At 34.7% G+C, this 15,056-nt stretch overlaps 1 protein-coding gene across 26 annotated transcripts in view; it reads right to left on the bottom strand.

Annotated features, from left to right (window-relative positions):
- Nucleotides 1-15,056, bottom strand: part of LOC136843439 (phosphatidylinositol 4-phosphate 5-kinase type-1 alpha-like) — a 350,658-nt gene that overhangs the window by 7,390 nt on the left and 328,212 nt on the right. For 10 of the 26 annotated variants that reach the window (XM_067111930.1, XM_067111933.1, XM_067111946.1 and 7 more), the window contains one exon: nt 5,862-6,094. The exons of 8 other annotated variants lie outside the window; for them this stretch is intronic. In XM_067111930.1, the coding sequence (XP_066968031.1) occupies nt 6,011-6,094 (84 nt within the window). In that variant the 3' untranslated portion in view covers nt 5,862-6,010. Of the gene's footprint in view, nt 1-4,258; nt 6,095-15,056 lie in introns of those variants that run through there. 8 more of the 26 variants (XM_067111939.1, XM_067111958.1, XM_067111960.1 and 5 more) reach the window with 3 other exon arrangements.

Raw genomic sequence — 15,056 nt, 5'->3', positions numbered from 1 at the left:
ACTTACTGCTTCACTGGTTGGCACTTAAAATGCCCAAGGAGCAGGTCATTGTTAACACCTATTTTCAGGTGATACCGTCTGCTTATAATGTGTACAACACCTCAGGCCCATTGTGGAGGATTGAATACATCCACTTACTCCTGGAGGAAAGGGAATGAGGGAAGGTTGAAACCTTGGCTAGATGTATAATAAACTAAGACTCCACGCATATGCATTTGTATATCTGGCTCCCCTCCTTTTATTTCCTCTTTAGCTGAGGGGATTATGTATTGACTTACTGAGTCTGTAATTGGCAGTGCAAATCCCAAGCGGTAGCTATTGTTAATAATGCCTACTACTTGGGGGGCTGACAGGTCAACCTTGATGTATTGTTCAAAAACAACCATTCTACTACTTTAGATCATGGCAGCAAAACATATAAGTTGACACTGAATACAACACTTAGGAGTGTGGATTCATGATGAAAGTTCAGAATCTGAATTGAGCCTAAAAATCCTTCCCAAATAAATCTTTACATGTCAGAAACCTTGTAAAGAGCAATCTAGATACATGCAAGTAATTGGCCAACAAAAAATTTTCAATCAAAGAGACCTTTTTGTAAATGACCATTCACCTAAATTCATATATTACAGAATTTTTTAGTTACTAGAACTTTCCTCTGATTAGATTATGCATAGAACAATTATTTGTATCCAAACACTGACCCTGAACACACAAAACACCACACAACAACACTGAAGATATCTAAATTCACACTGCAATTTAAAAGGATGGTTCTAAATTGTCTTCCCCTAACAATGCTTCTGTTTTCACAGCAGTACTGTCTGCAAGATTGATCAGTTAAGATCCCCCCAAAAACTACTGCCATGGAAGTGTGTAACTTTCAGTTTCTCAACTGCATTACAAACTTTTCAAAATTATTGTCCCAAAAATCCTATAATTCCAGAAATTAAGCTTCCACTCCACAGTTTTTATGAAGCTAGTACATGCTTAGATCTCAGTTGAAGTGGGCATTGCGGGAAATCAAGATGGTGGTTAAAGCAGTCACAGCTGCAACCACTATGACCAGATCGAATATGATTATCCGTGTCTGTGGTTTTTACTTCTAAAACTTACTGGATTTTACAAACGGCACACTTTGTGTAATGATGAATTTTATAAATTTTGAAAAAAATTAAATCCCTTATTTGATTAGGATGTGATTCATAAAAAAAAAGAGCAACACTGACATACTTTCATCTTGTCACACTCACTTTAGCATGGGCACTTGATGAATAACAAAGATGACATAATCTTAGAATGCTGAACAAGATATAATTATGTGTGACGTGACTCCGATTTCTAACCAACAAATTAAATAAATAAATAATCCTGTAATTTATCAAGCAGGATCTAATAAATCTCTTAAAAGCAAACTATCTGGGAAAGTTATGAGTGAAGAACATTACAGTAATACAGTACATTGTTAAAAACATAGACTCAGGATAAAAAATTATCACCTAATTATGGCCAGATAACATTGAGCCAAATGTCCAATTTGAACTACTACAGTATAGCAAAGGCTCTGACTCATTCATTTAAAACAAATTTGCTAGTAAGTCTGGTGATAAATAATTCATTTTTCCATATACACAAACACACACACACACCTTTGGTAAAGGTTCATTTGTCAATCAGCAAGATTATGCAAGATTGGGTCCGGCCAACAACTGGATGGAGTTAGTTAGTTGCAAGGTAGTTATGGGATTAGCAACATTATCTCAGAACTCTCACTTTGAAATATGTATTATAATTTACCTCATTTACTTCAATTTTGTTTTCCTCTGATCAACAACCATATATGGAGAAAAGATCAATAAAATAAATATACTTTAGGAAAAAATAATAAACAGTACGAAAAATAATATTCTATTTACACCCATAGCCTACCTACAAACATGTGAATTAATCTCTATATACAGATGTGCAAAAACATTTATAGCAATTATCACAAAATCTGGACTCACCTTTCGTTTGCTCTCTTTTCAGAAACATCAGAAAAAAATAACTGAATCCTGAATACAAGAATGTCATATGAGATTTCAGTTGAATCTACACACAATACATGACTTCCTTATTATTTGAAAATAAATAGTAACCCAGAAGGTTAGCAAGAATAGCTGAGAAAAACTTCACACGATACTATCCACTGGTATCTAGAAAAAGAATGGAGGAACAGCAACATCCAAAAATTAAAATAAAAACAAAATTAAAGTATAATGCACAATAGCATTATATTTTCACTGTCAACCCTTACCACCAATTCCACGGCAACAGAAAGGGCTTAAATCTAACCTCATACACTGTGGGCTACAAACCAGGCTCCAAGGTTACATTAATCTTTCTTTTTTCTTTCATATGAGAGCTAACATATGTACACATCGCAGAATAGGCAGCAAATTACACTCAACCCTTGGTACTTGCTGAATGTAAGTGTTTTAATTCCCATACCTTTCATATGCTGTCTCAGGAAAAACAGTAACAGTTTTATGATTATTTCTTCACATTCATCCCCTAAGTTTTATGTGCATTAACAAACAGTAATGAAATATATGTTTTTGTAAATAACAAATACTGAACCACCAAATATCAGGTCAATAATATAAAAAATGGTTGAAGGCAAACTCTTCATTTAAAGATACCAAATGTTACTTAAAAGATAATAACGAACTATTTATATCCCTTACCAAATCCAAGGAATAGATCTTGATGAAACATGTGTAAAACTATAAAAATTTACAAATGTAAAAAATTTAACATTCGGGTGTAAATGAATATATTGTATGATTGCGTATTAACACATCAAAACTATCAAAACTATTCAGTATATATATATATATATATATATATATATATATATATATATATATATATATATATATATATATATATATATATATATATATATGAAAACCTAACAACATGCAATTACATCAACTGCTTGTGATGTACCAACCAGTTTGAACAGTACAAGACCATTCACTCTTCATTCCTCTGATTTTACTGAGTCTTGGTGAAAACAATATCACAGGTAATCTTTGTGTAATTTTACCTGAACTGAAATGCATTTGTACAAAGTACAAACCACTCCTCCTTCACAGTACAATGTATTATCAATATTCTTCAATAACCTGAAGGGTACACCATAAATATTTACAGAACACAGATGCACCAAACAACTTTCAGAAACATACACAACCCACAAGTGGAGGTAGACTTCAATTTCTCAAACATACGATCAGAGAGTGAAGAAATTTCCTTGCATGGCCCTGTATTCTAGGTCAGTATTCACAAACATTGTTACATTCCTTTTCCTTAAGGGGGGAAAACCTCTTGGGAAGCTCATTAGACATCCTGTCTTGTATTTCTTTCATAATCTTATCTTTTAAGAGTCCTTACTATCCTTTCATTCCAATAGAATCATTAAGAATATAACAAAAAAATTACTTAAATTCCATAATCACCATTCTATATCTTTGTAACATTAAACCTGTGAAAATGGTCACTGGTCTGGCTGTTGAGCTAATCAGCATGCTGATGATCATACCAGGACCTGCAGTTCCCAGTAAATAAATTATACCTATCCTGTTCTTTCACAATACTTGATACAATATAACTTTGTCATCTTCATGACAGGGCACTTTTCACTTTCCAGAAAGATGTATCATTCTTTACTCCTCTCTAATTCTAGGAATAAGAAGCTGAGATGGAGGAGGTCATTGTAATCATTCCAAGAAATCTGAAACATCAAGATGATGTTGGAGACTTTCCCCAGGTGCATTCAATTTCCTAAGAATTAGAAGGAGAAATGGTTCTGGAATTTTCCCAAGTGAAGGGATAGTTTAAGGATGCAATGTCTTTGAAAGTTTTTATTGTCATTACCTTTCAACATTAGCAAACATGTATATTATATGGGACCATCTCAAAGGCCAATACTTAGCACAGTATGCTCCCACAGAAAACAATGCCCCTATATGAAAAAATAGAAAAATGACAATTACTAAAGTAACTGCCTATCATTGTTTCTGAACCAGGTAATGATTCAAATCATGCCAGGGATGAAGTACCTATCAGTTACAATTCCAACTAGGTGTATGTGATTCCTAAGGTACACTGAACTGGATATTAAATGATGTTCGTGACTTATTTGTGATCGTAATACAGCCATGCATTATTATTAGCATTACAGTTTCTCACTCTTATGAGCATCAGCAAGTACAATACTGCCAGGAACACCATTCAACAGCTTTACAAAAATAAAAAATAAAAGCCTTCTGGTACCAGGCAGTGTGGCATCAAGGCATCAAAACAGAATGCAAACATTTACGCCCAGCAGAGCAAATAACACAACTAGTGCTTGGTACACAAGTAGAGGAGGTGCTGGTGAAATTTCCAAGTTGAAATATAGATTATGGTCCATATCATAATTTCCTTCATTGGCAAAATACAACAATCTTGATAGAAAGGCAATGTCTCAAGGACCAGCCACCTTCTCTCATGCAGACTGACCTTACCCACACTGACCTCTCCTTCAACTGTAGCTTAAGACAAAGACTGACTAAATCCCCAACTCCTTGGGGTCCTCAGCCCTTGGACTGGTTGCCCTTGAACTGGGTGCTGTGTTTATTTCACGATGGTCATTCTATTTAAAATACTACCTTCTGTTTTTTATTACTGTCCTGGTGCTGAGAAGTTATGTTCTTCCCAGAACAGAGGCTATATCTTCATAAGAAATTTCATTTCCTAAAAACATATTTTGTTGTACAAAAAACAACCACTGCCTTATATCAAGGCCCCTCCTCCTCCATTGGACACAGAGTTGCCACATCTCAAAAGGGATGTGTAATTGGTGGGACAGTAAGAACACATGAAGTTGTATCCAATTTGAGGGGAGTCTCATTCTTTTAGAATTATAAGTGCTTCATTCTTACTTAAGGGTGGTCTCCTTTTACCCTCAAAACTAGTAATTTTCATTCTATAAGACAAAATTTTCTTTTGCTAACTTTTACTGTCTATTTGTCCTGATCATTTTTTGGTAAAAACTGACCTAATAACAATATATATAAAAAACTAAACCTAGGTGGCTACAAACCCAAACACAGATGACTCTGATCATCCGGGGAGTGCACTAACCAAATTTTAGCCATAAAAAATTAAAATTTTATCCATTGCACACACAAAAATAAATACCATACACATCTGAAATTACACAGAACATGTTCAGCAGGATAACAGAAAAATATATACTGCTGAGTTTAAATTATATCCCTAAAACAATTTTTGTCAACTGCCAAAAACAATAACAGCACACACCATATTAAAAGGATAAATACCTGGCACATGTGAATTTTGCATTTTAAGGTTTAAAATAAAAATGTGTCATATTAAAAAAGAAGCCGTAACCAACTGACCAAAATTTAAATGACTATTGGCGTATTGTATAAAACTAAGTTATCTGGATCTTGTGGGATAAAGAGTTAACCTATGGATAAGCAAACCCCACTATGAAATGGAACAACCATTTCTACAAACCAAATGTGTACATCACTTACAATAATGAGTAAACAATCTGTAGATTAAAAATACAAACATACACACATCATTTACAGTATACACAATCACAAGACGGTGGTGTGCAGCACATAAAGCAGGCAGGCGAAAGGTGGATGTAATATGGACAGGTACATTTCAAGCCAGCAGCAAGCTGCAACCAATACAAAGTGCAAGACAAATCACCAGATATATTTGTGAGCTATTCATCACAACTGCTAGTTATATTTAATTCTGACAAGTTAACATTGCTTTCACAGGTCCCAAATTCATTACCTGCAAACTTAATAATGGTTTCATTGGAACACGTAACCACACACATAAACTATCAACTGCATCAGAAGTGCAGAGCAATAAATCTGTTCATTTATCTATTACATTATTTACATTTGACATATATTCCACAGACAAAACTTGCTTTTCACACATATTCCAGTGACTCGTCATGCACTTCCATGGTCATGGTGAAGTGGGTATACGAACTTTGACGTTTGTGCAGTCGCTTCTGGAAAGTAATAGGATCAAAATAACATTCAGAAATAAAACATGACAACAAACTACTATTAGACAAAGCCGAGTGAAAATTACAAAATCAATAGAAAAGACAAAATATTTGTTTTTCTATTGGTATGATCAACTTATTACACAAAAATCATATAAAAATAAAAAGGATTAGAATCAAAATACAATAATCAGTGTGGAATATTTACAAAAATACAGTCACAGTCATTATTTATGTCAAAATAATTAAAACACAAAAACTCTTCAAAAGATGAAAACAAAGTCACATGCAACCAAAATCAAGCATGGAGAAACTAATGTTAGTTCCTACTAGATTTAATTATCAAACTTTCCTGAACAAGATTACCTGCCACTAAAGAAACTTAACAAACAAGCAGTTTTCTACAACATCCAAATTATGGCCAAGGCACTCTCTTAAAAAAAAAAAAAAGAAAAAAGCACAGGATTTGCAGCATTTATCTCAGCAATACCTAGTAGAAACAAATATGAAAAATAGATGAAAGTTTGGTTGCAGAGGAACAGCTGAAAATGTAGCCATAAATGTAATATACATAAGCTAGTCTAATAAAAGGTGAGCAGAGCCTATAAAACGATGATAGATAAAAATGGATAAGGCTTTTAGACAATGAGGTGGGCACAGTACAGCATACTGTAAACAGTAAACCCTCCGTATTCGCGTTCTCGCTATTTGCGGACTTACGTATTCACGGATTTCTCTGTGGAACGTATCTACCCATTATTCGGGAAAATTCACCCATTCACGGTATTTTTTGCTGAGAAATATTCAATAATTACTGTATTTTCATATTTTCATGACTAAAGGCACTTTTTGTGATAAAACTACTAAAATACTCAAGTATAATCATTTTTAGAGGGTTTTTTTGTGTTTAAACCATCAAAATAGTAAGTTCTAAGTGTTTTTAGAGGGGGTTTTAAGTATTCATGGATTTTAGCTATTCGTGGAGGGGTGCAGTACTCATCACCCGCGAATACGGGGGTTTACTGTATATGCACAGTGAGCAAAATTCGCAGACAAGGTCACAGGGTCATACGATGGCATTTATAAGTGGGTAGAAACAGAAAATAAAAGCACTAAGAGTTGGGGTAAAGAAATAAGAAGTTTCACGAAAGGGAGAAAATTGGCTGAGGCACATATGCAACAAAGAATAGATTGTAAGTGGACACAAGAATAATATATACATAGGTAGTTCAGAACAAAATGAGAAAGAAAAAACAATTACTAAAAATACACAGAAGGAAATCTAAGCAAGTTCTTTGGGAGAAGAATTTTTCTTCTAGCAAGTAAATTCATATTGTTTAATGAACAAATGGACATCAGGGCAAAAATCAGTTGAAGAGATACACCCTGAAGAGAGTGTATTCCTGAGTCAACATAGTGAGTATTTTGAAGATATGTTAAATGTGGAGGAGAGAAGAGAGGCTGAACTGAATGATGCACAAGTGGAAGGGGTCAGTGCACATTTGGAGATGCTGGCTGACTTGACTTCCAAAGACACAGGGAAGAAAATCAAGAGGATGAAAAGGAAAGGCACAAGGAGTTGATGGGACTACAAGTGACTGATTGGCAGGCGGAGGGAAAGACCTAGAGAATTCTGGGTAGAGGGTGTGAAAGAAGTGTTGGAATGGAGGAGCCTTAATATATGAGGCCAAAAAGTGGTAGAAAAAAAAGAGAGAACTGCACAGCATTCTTAGGGGTTCAACACATGGCTGATGAGCTATACGAACAGATGAATAAAGCTGCAAAGTTTTGGAATTTTTCTGCACAGGGGGTCAATCTGCCATTAAGTAATTAACATATGTATGTGGCAGTGAATATTCTTTTGCCTTTTCTCTACAGCCCACCCTATTACAGGAATGAGCAAAAGTGAAAATAAGGTGGTATGATAATAAGGATAAAAGCACAGATCACAGATTTTTTGGATGGTTTAGTGGAAAAACCAGACAACAGTCTGGTGAAAAGTATATACAATAATTTGGATGTGTTGGGATGAAGGGAAGAACGACCTAGAAAGTAGGCCCTTAATATCCAGAAAGAAAAAGAAGAAAGATGAGGGCGTTAACACTGATGAGCAACCCTAAAAGAGTTCAGATGTTAGGGGCGTTAACACTGATGAGCCTTCTCTTAAGGCAGATGAAGCAAATAGTGTTGAAATTTTCTGCAAAGGAGGTATGAATATGATTGCAAACATTTTATTGATTTTTCTTGGGAGCCATCCCTATTAGGGGAAATTGTTTAATGTCAAAATACATTTGTGTATATATGTATGTATATATATATATATATATATATATATATATATATATATATATATATATATATATATATATATATATATATATATATATATATATATATATATATATATATATATTTCAGTAGATGAAACCTATTCACATGGAACAAGCACACAGGGCCACTGACTTGAAATTCAAGCTTCCAAGGAATGTTGGTTTCAACCTCCCACAGCAAACCCCACACTGCAGCAGTAACTGGTCATGATACAGAGCCAGTCATTTTTCATCGCCCTTGGGGAGATGCGAACCCGCGACATCTGAGTGGCATGCCCTAATTGCATCCACCAAAGATAAATAACAAACAGTGGGCACTACCATGTTCATTCTTGAGCCGCTGAATAATAAACAGCAAATCAATCACCCCCTAACAACTCATCTTACAGTACTTCTAGAGTCACTGTAAATTTAAAGGTTTCTTTGGTGGCATATTTCTAATAATCTTATTAGGAGCTGAATTTATTGTAACCAGTTCCAATGTGAAAACAGAAGCATTACTTGGTCAAGAGAAATTGTTGGCTCTATACTGTGATATGACAGCAAATCCTATGCCCACACTGATTAGTAATTATCTTCATAAATTGCATGGTGTAGACCCTTGTGTCTCATATTTTCTATTGAGTATTGTATACAGTACAATGTTCAAGAGTATGAATTCAAGGTACCTTCGGTTTTTCATTTATAAATTTTTAATATTAATTAAAACATCTTTCACATTATTCATTTTGGTGCATGTTTCTAAAAAACACAATACTGCACACACAGTTTTGGTCATGCCATTTCATTTACAGATTCATCTGGTGTTTTTCCGTGGCTCAAAAAACCAGTTATGGGGTACTTTGTTCTCTTTGTAAGAATCACCTTTGTATGAATCCACCAATTTTTAATTTGGTTCCACCAGTACTTACCTGTGTTAGTATTCTGCTTTATATCTGACTCGAGGAATGAACTATCTTCTATTTTTCTTTGATGTCAGCAAATGTCCTCAGCATTCAAAATCTGCTAGATTGATTGTTATTGTCATCAACATTGTTTATTTTTGGCCAGAACTGAATTTTTTACTCATCTTATATTCATTTTCCCTTCCATCTTGCAGCTGTGAATCATTACGGCAGAGGTTTAGTTCACAGTTATATGCTGGACTGGCTACCTTGTTTTTGTTCTTACATATTTACTGGGGCATCTGGAACTGATTGTATGTTATCTTTAATACTAAAGATTTGGGCTACATTTATTCATTTGTATTCTGTACCACACTATATTCACAGTAATTCTATGTTTACAGTTCCCCCTCCAGGTCATTACATGAAAGCAATCCAAGCTTTAATAAATGATAAATGTTACATTGTTGCTGCTAATATTTACTGTGTATGTAGTTGGCAACAGAACTACTGTAGAGTTAATTGTTCCAGAGCTGAATGTGCACCTTTCTCATTATTCATTCAACTGCCAAGGCTGTTAAAATTAACCAAAATATTATATATATATATATATATATATATATATATATACACACAGTATATATACACAGGCAGTACTCGGTTTACGATAGGGGTTCCATTTTTACACTGCGTCGTAAACCGAAAATCGTTGTAAACCGAAAAATCGCTGAAAATCGTCAAAAATCCTAAGAAAACCTTACTTTTAATGCTGGTGGTGTATTGATAATAATGTAAACTGAATTTTTATTGAGTTTTTCATAAAAAAACCTACAAATTTTGATTATTCTGCCGTTTTGGAGCCATATTTCTTCCATCGGATTGGTGTACGATGCGTCGTAACCCCGGAACGTGCGTCGTAAACCAGGAAATAATTTCTGATGAATACATTTGAAAAGCATCGTAACCTCAGAACGTCGTAAGCCGGACCTATTGTAAACCAGGGACTGCCTGTGTGTGTGTGTGTGTGTGTGTGTGTGTGTATATATATATATATATATATATATATATATATATATATATATATATATATAGAGAGAGAGAGAGAGAGAGAGAGAGAGAGAGAGAGAGAGAGAGAGAGAGAGAGAGAGAGAGAGATATACACACAAAGCCCCAGGTTATTGGTGATCCAGTTTTACAGCGCTTGTCTAGCAACAAAAATTGGCGATTTTCAGCGCTGATATCCACTTATCGGCACCGATAATTGGGTATTGGTGCTGATACATACCTAACAGAGGCACCAATCTCCGGTCATTGGTGCCGATAAGCGCCAAAAATTGCTGATTTTCGGTTATTGGTGATTTTCGCTTATTGTCACGCAGTCAGAACAGAACCCCCGCTGATAACTGGGGACAGCCTACACACAAACACACACTATATATATAAAGAGTATATATATATATATATATATAAGCAGGCAGTCCCCCGGTTAAGTCAGAGGTTCCATTCCTATGCCGTGACATGAGCCAAAAACAGCGTAACCTGAGACATCGTCGAAAATTGTAGGAAAACCTTACTTTTAATCCTTAGGTGTCTTGAAAATGACCATTCTGCCATTTTGGATCCATATTAAAGTTCATTATCTGACGGGCTCTTTTAACCAATATTTTTCGTATGCTGCATCACTTTTTTATCCTCTGTCTATATGATTTATACCAATTTTTTAATGCTCCTTAATACTACCTTTTTATTATCATCCCCACTACCATCATAAATTTTATCCTACCCTTACTGTATAAATTTTGCTATCCACTCCTTACGTGTATCAATTGATTTTGTTACCCTTCCCCTACCTGTATAACCTCTTCCTATACTGTGTCAGTTCTTGTTTCCTCCCCCTTACAATCAGTCCCCGGTTATCAGCGGCCTCGGTTATCGGTTATCCGATTTTACGGGGCTTGTCTGATGACGACGAATACCAAATTTTCAACATCGATTCCTGGTTATCGGCACTGATCCGTGGTTATCGGCGGCGCTGGTCCCCGGTTATGGGCACTGATAACCGAGGATCAACGCTATTATCGCCAATTTTCGGTTATCATCATGCTGTCGGGAATGGAACCCGCTGATAACCGGGGACTGCCTGTGTTGTATAGCTTTTCTTTCCTCCACCTGAATGTATTAATTTTTCTTTCCTCCACCTTACTGCATTAATTACTGTATCAATTTTTCTTTCCTCCACCTTACTGCATTAGTTTTTCTTTCCTCCACCTTACTGTATTAATTTTTCTGTTCTCCCTTCACTGCATCAATTTTTCTACCTTCGAATTACTGTACTGTATTAATTTTCCTGTTTCCCCTTAACTGTATTAATCTTTCTATACACACCCTTAATGTATCAATTTTCGTTTCCTACTCTAATCAAATTAATTTTCCTGTTCTCCCCGTATTAATTTTTCTATTCTCCCTCTTGCTGTATCAGTTTTTCTATCCTCCCTTTTAGTGTACACTTGTTATATGCCCACCCCTTACTATGTTAATTTTTTTATCCACCCCTTTACTGTACAGTATTAATTTTTCTATCTTTTCTCTTACTGTATCAGCTTATTTTTTATCAAACCCCTGCTGTTTGAATTGTTTTATCCTGCCCTATTTCAGTACTTCCTATACTCTACCAGCTTCCTATCGTCTCCCCTACTGTACAAATTTTTCTATCCTCACCTATACTATAGCAATTTTTTTTATCTTCATGTCCAATGAACGAATATTTTATATTCCTTCTGATATATCAATTTTTATCTGCCCTTTATACTGTATCAGTTTTTCTTACATCCCTTAATAAAACTACCCTCCTCTATACTGTGTTAATTTTCTGTCTTCCCCTTGCAGTCTTTTAATTTGGAAATCTTCCCCTAAAATAACCTACAGCAATTTTTCCATCATTTATCTGTACCGTATCAATTTTTCCATATTCCATACTCCCATGATCATGATCATGATCATGATCAATGAATTTCTCTACCCTCCCCGATGCAATATCAGTTTTCTATCTTCAGTGCCTAGTGAATCAAGTTTCCTATCCTCCCCCTATGCTGCATTTTGATTTGAACTAAAAAATTAATCTTCAGTACACGATAGTTCACACCACAGCTCAAATGATTTGAGAGAGAGCTTTCTAACTATGAGAATCTCCAGTTAGTAGGCATTTTACTCTACTCGTTATTTAATTTCTATTCTGGAAATGAGAGAAAAACAAAAGTAAACATTCATCTTGTTATCCATTTATTATCTAATGTGACTTACAACAGATGCTCTCAAGGACATCAGTCTGTAAAACATTAGGCTTGCCATATGCCTATCAACCCACCAGAATCCGTAATAAATGAACACACTGGTGTTAATAATAAATCTATTAAAAAAAAGTAAAGCAGAGATGATGGACAGGACACGCACAAAAGTCTAAGTAAAACAGCTAATTTGTACAGAAAGCTAGAGTATGAAACAAACAGAATTGCTCTTTCAATTTGATCACTGTAAGATATGTTTCATTCAGACATCCCTTACCAGACAAACTCATTAATGTAAAACGCAGTACTTTAGTGATAAGTTGCATGTACACAGATTACAGGGCACTTCATGTCATTACTATACTAGAGACCCTAATGAGTTATGTAAGGATTTGGCTTTGTGCCAGTCAATCAACCTTTTTGGAATTGGCTTCATGCCAAAAGCAATGATACTTTCACATACAGTTAACTGTCAATTGTCAATGATCTATACCAAATTTTAACAGCTAGCTCACTCTTCCAGGCAGCCTACTGTGGCCCTTTCCGAGTACGTATGAATATGAGTTCCATGGAAATTCATTACTATAAAATCCTATGCACTACTGTCAGGTTGTTTATAATAATATGCATTGTTGAAATGACACATTCAACAAAGCCTCTGATTACTGCAAATACTAATGCATTCATAAATAAACCTCTGAAGGAAACGTATTTGCCACATACTATATTACAGCAGCACCTGAGATATGATCTGGACAAAAGTAATAATATGGAGTCTCAGCCACAGAAAATGGCAATTCAAGAGAATATTTCAGAATTATTACAAATGGCAAACATAAATAATTCACTCAATACTATTACAAAGACAGGAAACCACACACTTTCAAATGTAATGGAAAATCATGACTTCATGGGCATAAATAATTACAAGGGTATTATTAGTAATGGTTATTATAACACTTCCAGTTAATAAAAAGAAAGTCTAAAAGAGGAACAAGGTGGTCATTTTACATGTTCTCTTATAAAAATTCATTACAAAAATCTAGGACCACAAGCTGGAACAGAATAACAATGTCAGCAAATCACAAGAGATTGTTAACAAGGTCTTATTAGGTGAGCAATATTTCAGGAAATATGAAGCTGTAAGGATGAATATATCTGCCATGGCACAGACTGCCTTACACAAATTATTCTTAAGAAACTACATTACAAAATTTTCCTAAATAGAATGGTGAAACATTCTGGACAAACCCCTTAATAAAATGCAAATGAAGGAGCATGCCTGTGGAAACAACCAGATCATGTCAAATTGTCATTAAAATTTTGAAGGTTTTCTGCATTTAACAAGTAAACATTGCATTACCACAGTATATTACTGTATGTAATCCATCAAGGAGGTATATTCATCTATATGAATGGAAAATTTAACATTTCCTTCGAAAAACAATTCAACAAATAAAAGCTAAAGAAATCTGCAATAGCCATGTTTACACAGCAGCAAAACTAGCTTTGCTAATGGGTAAGGCAATATATTTCAATGTTTCTTATAAAAAAATTGTCAATATGCATACTCACACATATGCATGTACTGTACTGTATGTAACACCTCATCATAACACATTTAAATATCAAAGAAATTACATTATTAATACTGCAAGTATTCTGTAGTGAATGATCACAAAATGATAATGCTGCATAAGTATTTTTAAAACTACTAGTAAGAGCTGAACCCAAAACATAAAACTCAAATATAAAGTACCTCAAATAACCATTATGTCCTGGTTCAAGATATGACTTCATGAGGATGCTTCTTTTTTTTCCAAATGCATCACAATGACAAGTGGGACAATTAAACCCTATCACTATGATATCAAATAAATTACAAACCTACACAGCATTAAAATACATTTCACCACTTTGACAGAAATCCTATACACTAGCTCCAAAAGCAAGGAATGTGTAAAAAAGTTAACAGCACAGTCACAAAATACAAACCCTCTCAAAACATGTGTAACAAAGACTAAGTACAGTAACAAATAGAATATACACTACCCTATGTTTGTATTTCTAAATGGTATACACTATGAAATCTTCAGGATAATAATAACTTTATACAGAGGTGAAGCACACTACTAAATTTTCTTCTCTGCCACATCACATGCGATAAAATTTCAAATTCCCACAAAATACAGATTATTTGAAGAAACTGTCTGCATATTCACCACCCTTCAACAAAGTCAAGATGAAGTCCTTCCATTTGCAACTTTCAAAAAGTAATAGGGAAAAGGGTACTGATGAGCTCACATATCAGCCTTGTGAACTAAAGCTTTGAGAGGACACAACAGAAGATTTTTATAATTTCTTTCAACCTGTACAGAACTACTTTGTAGAGTGCACTAACAAAATGAAACACTCCTCCCTCCAGGAAGTGGTGCAATGCTGAATTTAGTTCTTATGCTGCTCACGA

The sequence above is a fragment of the Macrobrachium rosenbergii genome, chromosome 11, assembly GCF_040412425.1.
Source record: "Macrobrachium rosenbergii isolate ZJJX-2024 chromosome 11, ASM4041242v1, whole genome shotgun sequence".
Taxonomy (NCBI): Eukaryota; Metazoa; Arthropoda; class Malacostraca; order Decapoda; family Palaemonidae; genus Macrobrachium; species Macrobrachium rosenbergii.
Note: the sequence above shows the minus strand (reverse complement) of the source record. Positions and strands in the feature narration are given on the sequence as shown.